The 15,299-nt window shown below is 40.6% G+C and overlaps 1 protein-coding gene across 1 annotated transcript; it reads left to right on the plus strand.

Annotated features, from left to right (window-relative positions):
* On the plus strand, positions 1 to 14,332 carry st3gal5 (ST3 beta-galactoside alpha-2,3-sialyltransferase 5). The gene is made up of 8 exons (XM_061048794.1): positions 1 to 382; positions 631 to 747; positions 3,931 to 4,051; positions 5,002 to 5,211; positions 7,031 to 7,167; positions 8,179 to 8,365; positions 11,444 to 11,602; positions 12,360 to 14,332. Coding segments are annotated over exons 1-8 (1,191 nt in total). The 5' UTR covers positions 1 to 380; the 3' UTR covers positions 12,618 to 14,332.
* The last annotated feature ends 967 nt before the right edge of the window (positions 14,333 to 15,299 follow it).

A 15,299-nucleotide genomic window follows, 5' to 3' on the forward strand; every position in this document is an offset into this window, starting at 1 on the left:
ACGCTAAAGACCGCTGCATTAGGAAGCGGGAATTGCTACTGAAAGCTGCCGTACTGTTGCTGTAAGTGCTGCTGTGATAAAAACGTCATTTAAAATATAGTGCACGTCGTCGGTAAACATATTCTCTTCCTCAGGACGGTTTCCCCCGTTCATCTTCCCTATGGCAAACCTGGTGGGGTTTTTTTCACCGGAAGGTGGTGTAGCAGAGAAAACTCCCATGATTCCTCGCCAGCCTCAACATCATCTTCTCTCATTGTATTGATTGAGAGCCCCCTGGTAGCAGAATCTACATACTGTGCCTTTAACAAGTACACTTCAGTAATGTTCAATATGATCCCCATAACAACAGTTTGTCCTACCAGCAGTACTGCCAGCATAAAATGTAATTAATGATGTCTGTGTGTATTTAAACTCGAAAATCTTCGAGAGCATTGCCCTCATTTACAATGACGTCAAGCAGATAAAAAAGATAAACAATGAAACCCCCCCAAAAACACATGAAACATCTATTAGTTTCAACAGCAATGTGTAATATTTGAACAAAATCTGAAACTATGAGTACTATAATTCTGCTGTTTATGTAGTCTGTAGAAGCCATCTTGTATTGTAAATGTATCTCTCTGTGTCTAGGACACCGTCCCTGAGAGCCAGGAGGTTTCACGCTTCAGCTGAGAAACTGCAGAAGTTTCCAGAATCCAGTGTGTATGAGAACAACATGAGACTTCCTAAACGCTGGGGCGCACATAGGTGATTTACACACACACACACACACACACACACACACACACACACACACACACACACACACACACACACACACACACACACACACACACACACACACACACACACACACACACACACACACACACACACACAAACCACAAAGACTTGTATCTGTTTTCCTTGAACCATGGTCGGTAAATAGGGAAATGTGACTTTCTCTGAGGGACTATTAACTTGCAAATGAACTTGCTCTTCAAGGGCAGTATCAACAAGACGTCTGAAAGTACAAGAGAGTAGAATGTTCACCCTCTGTCTGATCAAGGATATCAAAATCTAACTTGTCGAAATCTAATCTAGCTTGTGGAATCTTTGCAGGTTGCACTCCGATGAGCAGGCTGTCTCCTCAAACAATGGGAAGAATGAGGACAGGCAGCCTGTGAATCACAAAGGGAGACTGTGTGGCTCACATTTCCTAAAGCATTGCCCCTAAAGATCTGCAACTGTATTCAAAATGTACTCGCTTTCTTAACCAGTCCACCTCTTTTCATTTCAGGCAGGCAAAAACCTCGTTCCCTTTTTACTTCTTCAAACTTTGTGAGGTTATATTTTGAACACAACCTTCTGACTTTTGTGCGGCATGAAAAGATGTAGTGGTCCGCTCGAAAAAGTCAATTTCTTTCCACTTTTCATTCACGTTGAGGAAAAAACGCCACGTAGTCAAAGAGAGGAGTTAATACAAGGACAGGAAAAGACAACCCCGGAATAACACTGGCAGTGTTTGCATATGTCTGGGAGGCTTTTAGCGTGTCGGTTGGTTTACACAATCCTTCAGAAAAGGGGTCGACTAATGGATCCATTTTTATTGCACAGATACAACAACAGTTATCTCATCACGATTTACATAATACTAAAAAGTCTTCACTGAACTTTCTGTTCAGTTAATGAAAGATACTGAACTTGAGTCCACCATGAGCATGCGCTTGGCAACAGGAGCAAGATAAAAACTGGTCTTTCCTATCTTATGATGAAGCTCGTTGCCACAGTTTGTAGATTCCATATCTTCTACATTCATCTTTCACACGGCTGATGTGCTTTGTCTTTTTCTCTTTTGTAATGTCAGAACCCGGCTCGTGGGTTGTGACAAAAAGAAAATGATTATTTTATTACAAAAAAAACAAATTAAATCAACCTGTAACAAGACAGATGAGGTGTGTTAAATCAGTATAATCAGTGGTGAATGTTTGGATGTGTGTAAAAGCATTATGATGTATGTGGTGTTGAAGAGTGCACTAACATAATACCGAAACTAAATGAATAATGGGGTCAGCTCAGAGCTTAGGCAGAATAGAGAGAGAGCGAGAGGAACAGGAAGCTTGGGGAGATGTAGATGAGGCTCGTATTCTTTTAATCCTAACCCTTCTTGGATCTCTCTTGTTTAGAAAATCAATAACACAGTTCACTGAATAGAAAGCCTTTAACTTGCCATCACTCAGCCTTGTTGCAAAGAAATGAAATGGCTGTTATATCATCAATCAGCACACTCATTATAAACGTTGTGATTTGTTTTTAAACACTGCTTAATTGCTATAATTATGGATTGTAAAAGCAATGCTGTCAAACCTGACAGACCTCACAATCACATTGTTGGGAGTGTTTTTTAGAACACACGCTAACTCTCAACACTTGTCCACAGGAGGATAACAGTAATACTAATGAGAATGAGTATAATATTAAAAAGAGAAAGAAAGAAAGGCAGAAAAGCTCAGAGGGGGGGGGGGGGGTGACATGTGGGAGAGGAGCCACAGGTCGGATTCAAACCCGGTCCGCCTGCATGGAAGACTATAGCGTCAGTATATGGGGCGTTGGCACTAACCACTACTCTACCGGCGCCCCGTTTTGGTGCTACTTTGATCAAATACGTGGGTTTCAACTTTTAGCAAATCATCTGGTTTTGTTTTTATTTATGTTTGAAGTCCCACTCCTGGGGACGTTGGGGCTCCCTTACATCCCAGCTTTTTAGTTAGTGGGGTTGTAAAGAGTAAGAGAAGAGCTTTTTTACAAGTTCAGCCCATGTTAATGAACTATCCTTCAAAGACTCATGGATCTGCTTCTATCTGGTTTTCAGGCCTCTAACATTAAAGGGACACTCACCAAAGTGGCATTATCATACGATATAGTTCATGATAAATGTCATTATTAATCAAAGTCTAAAAAAATGTTTTAGCATATTTTTTGCCACATTGCCCTGATGTCAAACACACCTCATGAACAAGCACATTCTTCTGATTTATAGATCCATCATTTTGTTGGGACAGCTTTGATTCTTTTTCCAAGGAAGGTTGACTACAGTGTCTCCTTGTTGATGCTTTAAATTGTTTTTTTTTTTTTAATGGCTTTTTGAACCTTGCACTGTTTGTCACATACATCATACAAGTGTTAAATACAACTTGTCAGAGCCTCAGTCCACTGATCCAGACGCTTCCTTTCGGCTGATCTCAACCATTGTGATGCTGTCAGTAGATTCTATACTTCAGCTTTTCTCCTTTTTTTTTATTTTTTATTTTTAGATAATTTTAATTTTAAGATAAACTGTAAGCTCTTTCACACGTGTTAGAGATTAGTACTACAAACTCTCAGCATGGTCGGTGAGAGGAGAGGCTCCTGTGTTAAGCTTGCAGGAGGCTCGGTCATCCGCAGTGATGACTGTTTGTGGGGTAAATATTAATACAACATGCATACAAACATATTTGCATTATCAGTGAAAGAGTTGAAAAGGTAAACAGGAAAGTAGAAAGTCACACACACATACACACACACACACACACCCACACCCACACCCCGTTCAAAATGGCAGAAATGAACATGTTTACAGCCTGGTTCAAAAAAACAAAAATTACTGATTAACTGTCTGTAACGGAACAAACTGTCTGTGTTCTTAAACTGCTGAATATTGCTTTGTACGCTTCACACGGTGGTTGTACTTACTTCCTCTGTTTGTGTGTGTGTGTGTGTGTGTGTGTGTGTGTGTGTGTGTGTGTGTGTGTGTGTGTGTGTGTGTGTGTGTGTGTGTGTGTGTGTGTGTGTGTGTGTGTGTGTGTGTGTGTGTGTGTGTGTGTGTGTGTGTGTGTGTGTGTGTGTGTGTGTGTGTGTGTGTGTGTGTGTGTCTGTGTGTGTGTGTGTGTGTGTGCCTGCCTGTGTTTCTAGGTGTGTGTTGGTGCTGTGTGTGGTTTTAGGTTTGCTGTGTTTGGTGTTTGTCTATCTTCCGCTGATAGAGACGGAAACAAGCAAACCTCTGGACTTGCAGGTCAACCCTGCTCATAAGAAGGTGAGAACATATCATAGAACAGTTTTCAGTTTTTTTTTCTTTTGTAATGTTGTATCGTGAAATAAAATGTATATGAAATGTGTGAAATATAGACCCAGAAGGTTAGTAATAGAAAGATAATTATTTGTGGTGTTAGAAATGAGATGAGCGGTTTATTAAGAATCCTCTGACAACAGGCTTCAGGGATGATGTCATCAAATAAAACTATTGTGCCAATATAATATCACTTTAGCTTTTTGCTGCCCTTGTGTGTGCAATGTGTAGGGATGAGATCAAAACGAAATCAGGGTTAGCATTTCAAGCAGGGTGAGCAGGGTCCTTGCTCCCTGCTTCAGACTTTGACTGGAGATAATTGCAGACCGACTAAATCACGAGAAACACACAACCCAAGTAAGCAGCCCGGTATCGTCAGACAGCAGCAGTTTTGTGCTCAGCAGCTTGTGCACTCTTTGAGTCAGATAAATGTTTACCGTCTCCTGTACCTGGTTCCTGCTGCTTCCTGTTGGGTTGAAAGAGCTCACATACTGGAGTCGACAATGTCCTAGTCAATCGATTTAATTGTTCAAATGAGCCAAACGTAAAACATTTCCAATGATTTTCTTGTTGTCCAATAAGTTTTGAGGGAAGGATGCAGTTCAACCTTTTTGGCTGAAATCATTTTTCACCCATGCAGCCCCATCACAAGATGAATTAAAAATGTGTAGCTTGATGACCTCATTTTAACAAATTATTAATGATGTGAGCGCTCCACAACTTGATTGTAACTTGAAAAATGATCTGTCATTCTGTCGTTGTTGTGAGCTAACTCAAGTCGGGGGGGGGGGGGATCTATGGATCATATAGCCAGTCCTGTACTGTACCATGACCACGGTTAATGACAGATCTGAGAATCTCATTTCTGATGCATAATAACAACAAGTCCTGCTGCATCTGCTCTTCTTTTCCTGCAGCGGGTACATGAGTACGTTCAAGGAGTTCTGGAGGGTCAGTGTCGTCCCGGCAGCACCAGGCATGGCTTGTTAGCTCGTCTTCCTGCCACCAGCAGCGAGACACAGCCTTTCTTGTGGAAAGACGTGTTGCTCGACGACGACCTCTTTGTGTATCCTCCGCCATTTGGATTTCAAGGATTTCGTGGCAAAGTAGAGGACCTGCTAAAGCAGGTGAATACAACTCTCTTTCTTAAATTCTATCATATCTGTTTAATCTTAGAAACATGTTATCATTGTTTCTTGTATAGCTATATCTATTAAATGGCATTTTTACAATTTCTAAATGAAATTACTCATATTGATATCAACTGTAGTTGTTAACAGTTATAATGCACTTGCACTTTAAAAATGGCTCAACGTAGAGAGTTGCTTACATTTCAGAGTCAACAGGATTGAACTATGAACATGCAGAAACATGCAGCAGCACCTATAGTTGGAATGAAGTATAGACAGGGTTAGACCATGGCTATATATCCTCCTGGTCATGTGACCATGTCATGGGGAAGTAGCAGTCCTACATTTGAGTCATTTCTTTTAGTCTTAGAAGTGAGCTGTATGAGTTTTTTCTGACATGAGTGAGCGCTAACTATAATAACATTAAAGCTGAATTATTTGTTTCATCTCATTAAATGATTTAGCCTCCTTGCTTGTGGTGGCAGCAAATGTAGGTCACTGGTGACTTAATAGGAATGCAACAATTCTCAATATAATATTGAACCAGAGACTCCAAATCATCTCTTAATTATGTTAAAGTGTGTGTAGCGTCTACATCTGCAAAGACATGTGCTTTATCAAGTGTTTAATGAGTCGAGTATCTGACTTAAGTTTGAGCACATTTTGTTGAGAAAAGTCAAAAGATTTAAAATGTGTAGATGATGCCTCTCTCTTTTGGAGTAAAACAAACCAGAAGTGCATCCTAATGATTCTGTAAGTACTAGGGGTGCAAAGGAGTAGTAAATGTTTCTTGTTGCATTGTGGGTTCTAGGATAGGCCTAATTCAAAACAGAAAAAAAGCAGCACGAGCGCAAAAAGAAAATAGATGACAAACAAAGCGCTGATAAAGGCTCTGTGCTGAAACGCGTCCGTTGTTGATCCGTACGCTGCTACCCTAACAAAAATATCCCTTTAATTAACCCCCCTATGAATTCACAATGAACAAAAAGTCCCAAACAAACAAAATATGCAATATGATCTACGAAAGTTCAGTTCAAATTGTCTTTTTAGTCCACAGAAAAAGAAGGACTTTCACTTTGCGATTACCGCTTTACTCCGCCAAACCAATGACGTTTGATCATCCAGGACAGAGCAGCATAACTAGATGTTTTCCTATATTTTGGAATTTTAGATGATTATTCTTTTAATAACTACAAAATGGAACAACCTTATAGGGAGAAATAGCTCATAGCAGACGGACGAGTGAGATTGAGCGAGTGTGTCATTACACACAGAGGAGAAAGATGAAACAGTTCACCTGTTCTATTGTAACGTCATTAACCAGAGTAAAGTGTGCTCTACACTGCAGACTGTAGTCTCTGTTAACAGAATGTTGCTGTAAAACAGCTTCAACGTGCGATGAGTGTGAATTGATGTCTGCACGTCCGCTCGCCACACTCACTGCTCTAATTATAATAAAGTGTTAAAATGGTCACATGTCTGTGTGAAGTTTTATTTGAGGTTTGCTGTCTGTTGAAGTAAGAAATGTCATATTTGACTGTTAATACAAAGGCATCTTACTAACAATTATTAAAATCCCGAAGATTCAAATGAATCAATAGATACAGTCGGCATCGCGTCATAATTGGGGGCGGGGCCTCCCGTGGGGGGAAAAGAATCACAGAAAAAAAAAGAACTACAAAACGATTACTCGAGTACTCGCTTTAACAATGGGAAGAGTAATCGATTAGAGAACATTTTGCATTTCTGCACCCCTAGTAAGTACAGTACTTTACTGAGTATATACATTATGTTTCTGTTTCGTTTTTCTTCAAAGCTGCCAGACTCTGCCTCCGCAGTCCAGCCGGGAAGCACATCAAATAAATGTCGGCGCTGTGTGGTCATGGGAAATGGAGGCATTCTCCGAGACCTGGAGCTCGGCCCACTGATCGACCGATTTGACGTTATTATCAGGTTAGAAACTCACATGTGATGATGTGAGTGTATTAACCTTACACGTGATAGTTCTCCACTTAAACCTAGATCAGAGGTGTCGAATTTTCGGCCCGCGAATCCGACCCGCCAGCAGGTTTCATCCAGGCTTTAAAAGAAACATTTACCAATTGTCCATCCTTCGGTGGTAAAAGGAAGACAAACCTACTCTCATACAAGAAACAGTTAGGGCTGTTACACAGAAAACTCCTAAAAAAAAGCTCCTGATATTTCCAGGAGGAGCTGTATGTGTGAACGCCAACAGCCACATTTTTCACTCAGACTACCGGAGTTTCTCCTGCCAGCCTCCTAGAATTTTTTTCCAGCAGGATATCCTCCAGAGAATTCACCTCGAGCTAATGGGAGGAGGGAGTGACGGCGCTGCACCTTCTGACAGCTGGACTCTGTTGCTTCAACCGCTACTTCTGCATCATTCTTTTTACGTTGCGTTTTACATCAGGAGACCACCCCCACCCCCCACCCCCCACCTCCTGTCTTGACAGGGATAGTTTCCCGATGTGAGGTGCTTTATGTGAACGGCCAGGTCAGGAGAATATTTGGAGCAGTCCTCCTGAAATGATCTAAATATTTTCAGGAGTGTATATGCGAAAACGGCTAATGATGTGTACCAAAACCCAAACCGGATGGTACACTGAGTCACTTATTTTTAGTGAGGATTGAGGAGCCACAAACCAAATGAGTTAAATCACTCCTTCCTCTTTCTCCCTCACTCATCCCCTCTCTCTCTTTTTTTACATGGTACTATGTTGTTAGGATTTGTTTGCATAGAGTTTCCACTCACTTTGCCACTTATTAAAGGCTATTTGTTTCCTTTCTACTCCTGTACTGTTGTACATCTTCGTTCGTTTTTGTAGCTGTAACTTTCACCACATGACTTGAGCAAAGTGTATCTTGACTCAACACCAGAGTTTCATTTTGACTGCAGTGCTTCATTTCAGTCAGTCACTGACTCCTTGTGTCTCCCTCCTGCAGGCTGAACAGTGGTCCTCTGGGAGAGTTCAGTGCTGACGTTGGAAATCGAACCAGCGTCAGGATGAGTTACCCGGAGGGCACGCCGCTCCAGTGGTTGGACGCAGACCCACACGCTCTGTTCGTAGCTGTGGTGTATAAGGGCGTGGACATCAGCTGGACCTCTGCAATGATCAACAAGCTGGCTGTGGTGAGAACGAAGAAGTGTTGCTGTGTGCGCTGCATCGATTTGATAAAACTTCTTCCAAATATGACAGATTCAAATATAAAGCCATTTATTTCTATATGAATTCCGAATAACTGAACGCCGCTGTGTATTACTTCAATTAGAAGCCCAGTCGTTAATCAGTTTCAACCTCTGAACTCCCCCTGACTCTTTGCCGGCCTTTTTAATTATTTAACTGATTTAACTGCAATGATGAGCCCAGATGAACCCAGAAACTACCCTGCCCTTCCCTGAACCCCTTAACGGCATGCCCTTCATGTGAGCATAAGAGTGCACACTTGCTCATATCACACACTCAGTGTCATTTCTGCTTAAAGCCTTTCCTGTTCCTGTTTTTGATCTTAAATTAAATGTGTTCTCTTTGAAGCATAACCGCCCGTCTTCCTCCGTTGCTCATCAACATAATTCTCTCATTTAACTGTCATCAACCCTTTGTGGTCGACCGTTCCCAGTGTATGAATTGGAGTTCATGTTCAGCTATTTGCGCAGCGACACAGGATGTTCGGCATGAATGTGATGAAGCCTGTGCGTGCGTTGTGGTATGTGACTAAACCGCTCCGTTAAGAGTGTTGGAAGACTGTTTTTCGAAGCTGACAGTTGCTTCGCACATTTCAACGGCTCAGGCAGTTTTACACGGAGCTAAATGACTTGAGCTGAAGAACATCGTCTTTTCCCAAACATGGACTCCTGTACTGAATGCCTTCGTTGTAACAGGTCATGTTTAAAGAAAGTGGATGCAAAGATATTGTAGTCGAGCCCCACGTTACCTGGGTCAGAGTCTGAGAAATATCCCATGACCTAACAGTACATCTTGGACCCAAAGGTTGAGTCACTTTAGAGGCTGACAGTAATGTTATCAACAGCCCAAAAAATAACGATCTCACTTTTCTTTGTACATCCTACCTGGACAAATGTCTGTTTGAAGTCTGAGGTTGTTCTCCACTCTTTAATTGATAGTGTGATTATAGCATCATAAAGCGAACTCTGTTGGGTAGGGTTAGGGGTAGGGTTAGGGTTAGGGTAACTACTTCCACATTTATTTATTTTTTACATCACTTCTTACCTCAGGAGACCCTGCAGTGCAGAACCAGTTCACATACACTCTGGTTCATTCTTATCAGTGGGAGAACTGCAGAGACAGACCACAGGAGGTTACAGTACTTGGTATACCAGCTTCCTCTCCTTCATGCACCCGAAACTCCCTTTCAGTTCCCTCCCTTGTCTGGTCAACAATAATCGAACCAGAGCTTGAAGAAGGGGGAGTAGGCTAACACGAATGATATTCCGTTTTGCTTTGGACCAGGGAACTTGGTGGGCTAATGTCAGCTCTTGTGTTGACATGACTTCAGTTCTTAGGCCAGCCTGCTTTAGAAACAACACTTCCAGGGAACTTCAGAGAGTTGGTGTCAGCCCAGGTATGAGCAACCTCAACTGAAACGACCTAGCAGGTACACGGATGTGAGCAGTGGAACTAAGCCCTTTAGTCTACCAATTTTGTTGTTCCCATCCATACAGCCCGAGGACATCTACCTTTTATATTCCCATTCAGCCAGACAACAGGAAAATCTTTCCTTTTAGCGTTTAATGCCAAGCATAAAACATCCCTGTCCGTCCTTTCAACCGGTCTCTTGTCACATTTTTACCAAAGGCACGCGTGGGCAGCCTGAGGGGAGTAACTATTTAACATTAGAGTGACATCACAGTTATTTAATGCACATTATACCAGGTGGCAGAACAGGAAACATCCAGGACCTTCTGTCACTGTGAGGCACGGGGTATATCTGTGAACTGTGAAACTCAGTGTTATGAAGCCTGCAGGAGAATATGTTTCTATATTGAAGACACAGATTTCTTTGACTCTGAGGAAGACACAGAGCATCGAAGTGTTAGTCCTTTGCACCAAATTGGCCTAAAGTGATTTGTGTGCTCCAGTATTTTCTTTGGTTCCTGTTAAGGGTGCACCGATAGATCAGCATGTGACCGGCCCTCATGAGTACAGCCCATTTGGTGCCGATCAGACTCACACACACACACACACACACACACACACACACACACAAGCCATTTCATGCCCTGCGCAGCGCACAGCGCACAGCGACACACACAACAAGCTCACATGTTGGCTGTGTAGACGTGGGGTGCCCATTAGCAGAGGAGAAAAAGATTCGACATACAAGAGGAGAAATGCACAACGTTTTCCTGCACTCGCTCCCTCCTCACCTCTCACTCACCTCTGCGCTGCCAGTTTGTATTTGCTCGCTCACTCTCTCTCTCTCTCTCTCTCTCTCTCTCTCTCTCTCTCTCTCTCTCTCTCTCTCTCTCTCTCTCTCTCTCTCTCTCAAATTCAAATTCAAATTCACATGAGCTTTATTGGCATGACAGATCAACAATCTATGTTGCCAAAGCAGTACAGAAAACATTTTGAACAACAAATGATTATAATATATACAGTAAACAAATATAACAAATATGAATAAAAGACATTAACAATAACTTGAATTATTTTTACAGTGTATTTCTATGAAACATTAAGTGTATTTTGTCTCAGTTTGTGACAATCATGAACATATTTAGCAGCTCTCTCTCTCTCTCTCTCACAGGCTGAGGGAGAGCAGCCCGTTAACAATTTGAATGAATATTCCTGTAATTATATTTGGTTGGAGGAAAACTTAAATAATAGAACCTCATTGTATTATATAACGGATATAAACATGATTAAAACTCTCTGCAAACACAAATAGTGTTCACGGAGGCAGAGAGAGAGACAGAGGCAGACAGGTGAGAGTCTGTGAGTTATCATTTCTTCAGGAGTCAGGGAGAATTCAGCTGAACAGAGTGATGAACGCATTACCATTGCTCTTAAAAGAACATTTATTTTTGTTTTAAAGTGTTACAGTTTCAAATCCTGCTCTGAATGTTATTTATTTTGAATAATGAATTTTAGAAGAGCAATTCCAAATGAAAGAGACATGCTCGTGCTTTATAGCTACATGAATCTTATTGTTTGATATGATTTAAGCCTTTGTGTGCTCTGTGTTGCAGCCTCTGTGGGACTGGCTCTTTTTCTGGCAGAAGGTTCCAAGTCAGATCCCTGTTGAGCCCCACAGGTTCAGACTTCTAAACCCTCATGTCGTCAGAGAGACGGCGCTGCACCTTCTGAAATACCCTGCGCCCAGACCACGCCTGTGGGGCAGCGACCAGGTAAAAGACACTTCCTGTTCTGCCGCTTAGATCTGTCTGTCTGTGTGGTTCTTACTAACTATTATTATCAAACTAACTATTTCAGTCAGTATGCAGACGTTTATTGCACAACCAGCGTCTTAATTCAATCTAAGATCTGTTTTAAAATCACAGACATCATAAACTCTTTTCCACGTCTCACATCTCTTCTCAAACATTAGTGCAGCTTCTCTGGGTTTCTGAGAGCCCTTGACATGAAGATGCAGCATTGTTTTTTTGCTTTAAAAAAAAAAAAAAAAGTGGCTCCCCCTTGTGGTTGAATCTTGTTATTGAAATGTTCCCATTATCACGCAATCTTTATTTGTTTAGCGCCAATTCATAACAAGTGTTATCTCGAGACACTTTACAAAAAGCAGGTAAAAGATCTTACTCTTATCTATATTACATTAATCAAACTGTTCTAAAAACTGTTGTAATTGTAAAACCTTAAACGTTCTGGTTTCTCCATGCTTTAATTTATCAGTAGTAATATTATGGATGTAAAGGCAGAAAGAGTGGATGACAATGATAACATCATGACTTTGCTTGGGTCACTGATACAGGAGATTTGTGTCTTGGGTTTTAAAAAAAACAACCTCTTGCATGTTTTTAAAGAGCAATCTCATGTTTCTACATTGTCCTCATTTGCCCTTAATAACTAAACCACCAGATGTATGTTCTGTAAAATGACTTTAGTGTTTCATTTATCTTTTTTTTTGTTCTTTTTGTCCCCCCACAGAATGTGCCCACCATCGGTGTCTCTGCACTCACTCTAGCCAGTCTTCTGTGTGACGAGGTCAGCCTGGCAGGCTTTGGCTACAATCTGTCCCAGCAGGGGGCACCACTGCACTACTACGACCACCTGTCCATGAGTGCCATGCTGCAGCAGAAGATGCACAATGTGGGCAAGGAGACTGAAATCCTACAAAGCCTTGTCAAAGAGGGAACCATCACTGACCTGACCGGGGGGATTCACTGCTCCTTCTGCCCCAGCTGATCCCAAGCCTCTTTCCAATAAAGCACTTTCCTCGCGTGCTTTAGGTGCTTCAAAGAACAAACATCACACTCTTTGTATTTACAGAGAAGTGGCAATATGAAATAAATTAGACTTTAGACTTCTTTGAACTTACAAACACTTGAAAGAGGTGATGGAAAAAAACAGTTGAGAGTTAAACTTTGCATGAAGGCCAAGAAAATGGAGCGCAATAAGTAATATTTGTCTCAAGTGCTTGTTGAAGAACAAATGACACAAAAACATCAGGAGAGAACTTTAGGAAATGTGAGTTTCTCCTGGGCTTTTAGTGTCTTTCTGCAGCGGATTCATTCATCAACAATAGACTTTTAAACTAACCAATGAAAAATAGGTACACCCATGGCATCTACAAGTTTTCATACTGATACAGATTAAAGGCATCCATTGGTTTGTGCAAAAAGGTTGTGAAGCTTAGAATTAGGCTTGATGACAGTTGCCTTCTTGTGATTTGTAAGCCAGGAGTGACCATATTTGAATAAGAGGGTGGAGCCTGGGAGGGGTCGGTATCACCTAACACCAGCACTAGTTTCATTCAGCAGGGACATCTGTGATTTCAAAAATTAGATTGGGTGCTGATTTTAAGTAAAATAAACATTCAAGGGGTGTCTTTTGTACGGCTAAATGGTTAGCTATGTTTTTCCAGTTGCCATGGTAATGACTTGCCAATCGCTTTATGTTCTTATTTGTTTGGGACCGTATTTCACAATTACCTCTGCAATGTTTCCATTCCATTGGTTAATTTCTTTCAGTTGTATACAGTCGAGTTGACTGTAGTTATACATGTTTAACTTTCCTCCTGCTGTAGTTAGCACTGCGTCAAGTTCTACAGTACTTCCTCATCGTTATTATGACGGTAGTTCTTCATGGTTCAATGGTGAGTCATTATAGTTATCATCAAAACGTGGTTATAAAGACATTCTGTCCACTTTCAGACTGAGCGTCGGTACCTCTGATCAAACGTTCACACTGGAAGATCTAAATCTACATCTGAGGATACGGTGAAACAGAAGTGGTACTTTTGTGACATAGTTCTGTATTTATAAGCACATTTATTAATTTATTGTAAATCCGCAAAATTATTTTACAGATATTGTTTACTTTTTGGTCTGTGATTTTATTGGTTGAGATATACATGAAGATTTACATTAATTCAGATTTTTAATTTGTATTCTGTCAAATACAGTGCTCAAACTAAGTTTATTTATAGAAAAAAAAGTTTTAATTAAATCATAACATTTTGTATTTTTGTAATGTCGTCATTGACAACTGTGTCATGTCAGATGTAACTTTTACAACGTCATGCTTTTAATCTGCTATTTGAGTTCTTACAACATGTTCTTCCTTCATTTTGAGGGGTCGTGTTATCAGTAGAAGTACTAAATTGCGTACATGGCTGATAACAGGACATGCTTATTATTGAAAAAGGTAGATCTATGGAATAAAAAAACAGTGAAATGCTCAATTCAATGTGAATTTTACCTACGAGGTTTGTTTAAACTGGACTCTGGTCTTTCTGAGTTACTAATATGTACCACTCCCATTATTACTGTAAGACATCACATGAAAATGTAAGTTTATGATGCTCCCTTTATTACGCTGATTTTGTATTTCACAAGTCGTAATTTATTGCACTGTTTCCCCTAATTAAAATGTAAATAAATAAGAACAAGAAAACATTAGAGAGGGTTATTGTTGTGTTTTGTTTTTGTATGTAATTATTCTTGAAGTATCCCTTTAACATCTTTGAGTGGACTATGACAACCAGCATTTATGGACTTTATTAGCGTCCTAGGTATAACTTCATTAGACTCAGTTGGTAGAGTCGGTTGTCTCTCAAGCGGAAGGTCGGTAGTTCGATCCCCGCAGCCACATGTCTGATGTGTCCTTGGGCAAAGAGAGAAAGGTATATTGGTTAAATCATGTAAGGTTGGCTCAGTTGGTAGAGTCGGTCGTCTCTCAATCGAAAGGTCAGGGGTTCAATCCCCATCTGCAACCACATCTCCAGTGTGTCCTTTGGCAAGACACTTAACCCCAAATTGCTTCGTCAGCGAATTCACATATGTGAATATGTATGAATGAGATTAGTTACTTCTGATGGACACTTTACATAGCAACCTCTGCCATCAGTGTGCAAAGTGTGAAAGCACTTTGAGTAGTCTGATGACTAGAAAAGCCCTAAACAAGCTCAAGTCTATTTAATGTTTACCATTTAGTTGTCAACCAGCAGATGTCGCTGCAAATCTTTACATTAGAGGAGCATAATGTACTATTATGGATGAGAAGCTTATTCATTGTTTATAATTCCAGCCATGACCGTTAGATAATATGTATAGATGATAGATAATTCGAGTAGAATAGATAAGAATAGTCAGATAATATATTCTAAAAGAAGGTCATCTAATGTAACAGTATTCAGGATTGCACACAGACCAGGACTCTCCTCATCCTAAAAATGTTATAATATAAAAGAACAACTACACTTGTATTCAAAATTAACTAACTCAATATTCTAAACTCCTTTACTGTTTTTATGAATAAGCTAAAGTGTCGATTATTACGAAGAAAAGCTTTGTTAATTCAAATGCTTTTATTTTGAAACTTGTATCCGGAAGTGGACTTTTTTGTTTAACAGTATTTGGTGCGCGT

The sequence above is a fragment of the Labrus mixtus genome, chromosome 10 (genome assembly GCF_963584025.1).
Source record: "Labrus mixtus chromosome 10, fLabMix1.1, whole genome shotgun sequence".
Lineage (NCBI taxonomy): Eukaryota > Metazoa > Chordata > Actinopteri > Labriformes > Labridae > Labrus > Labrus mixtus.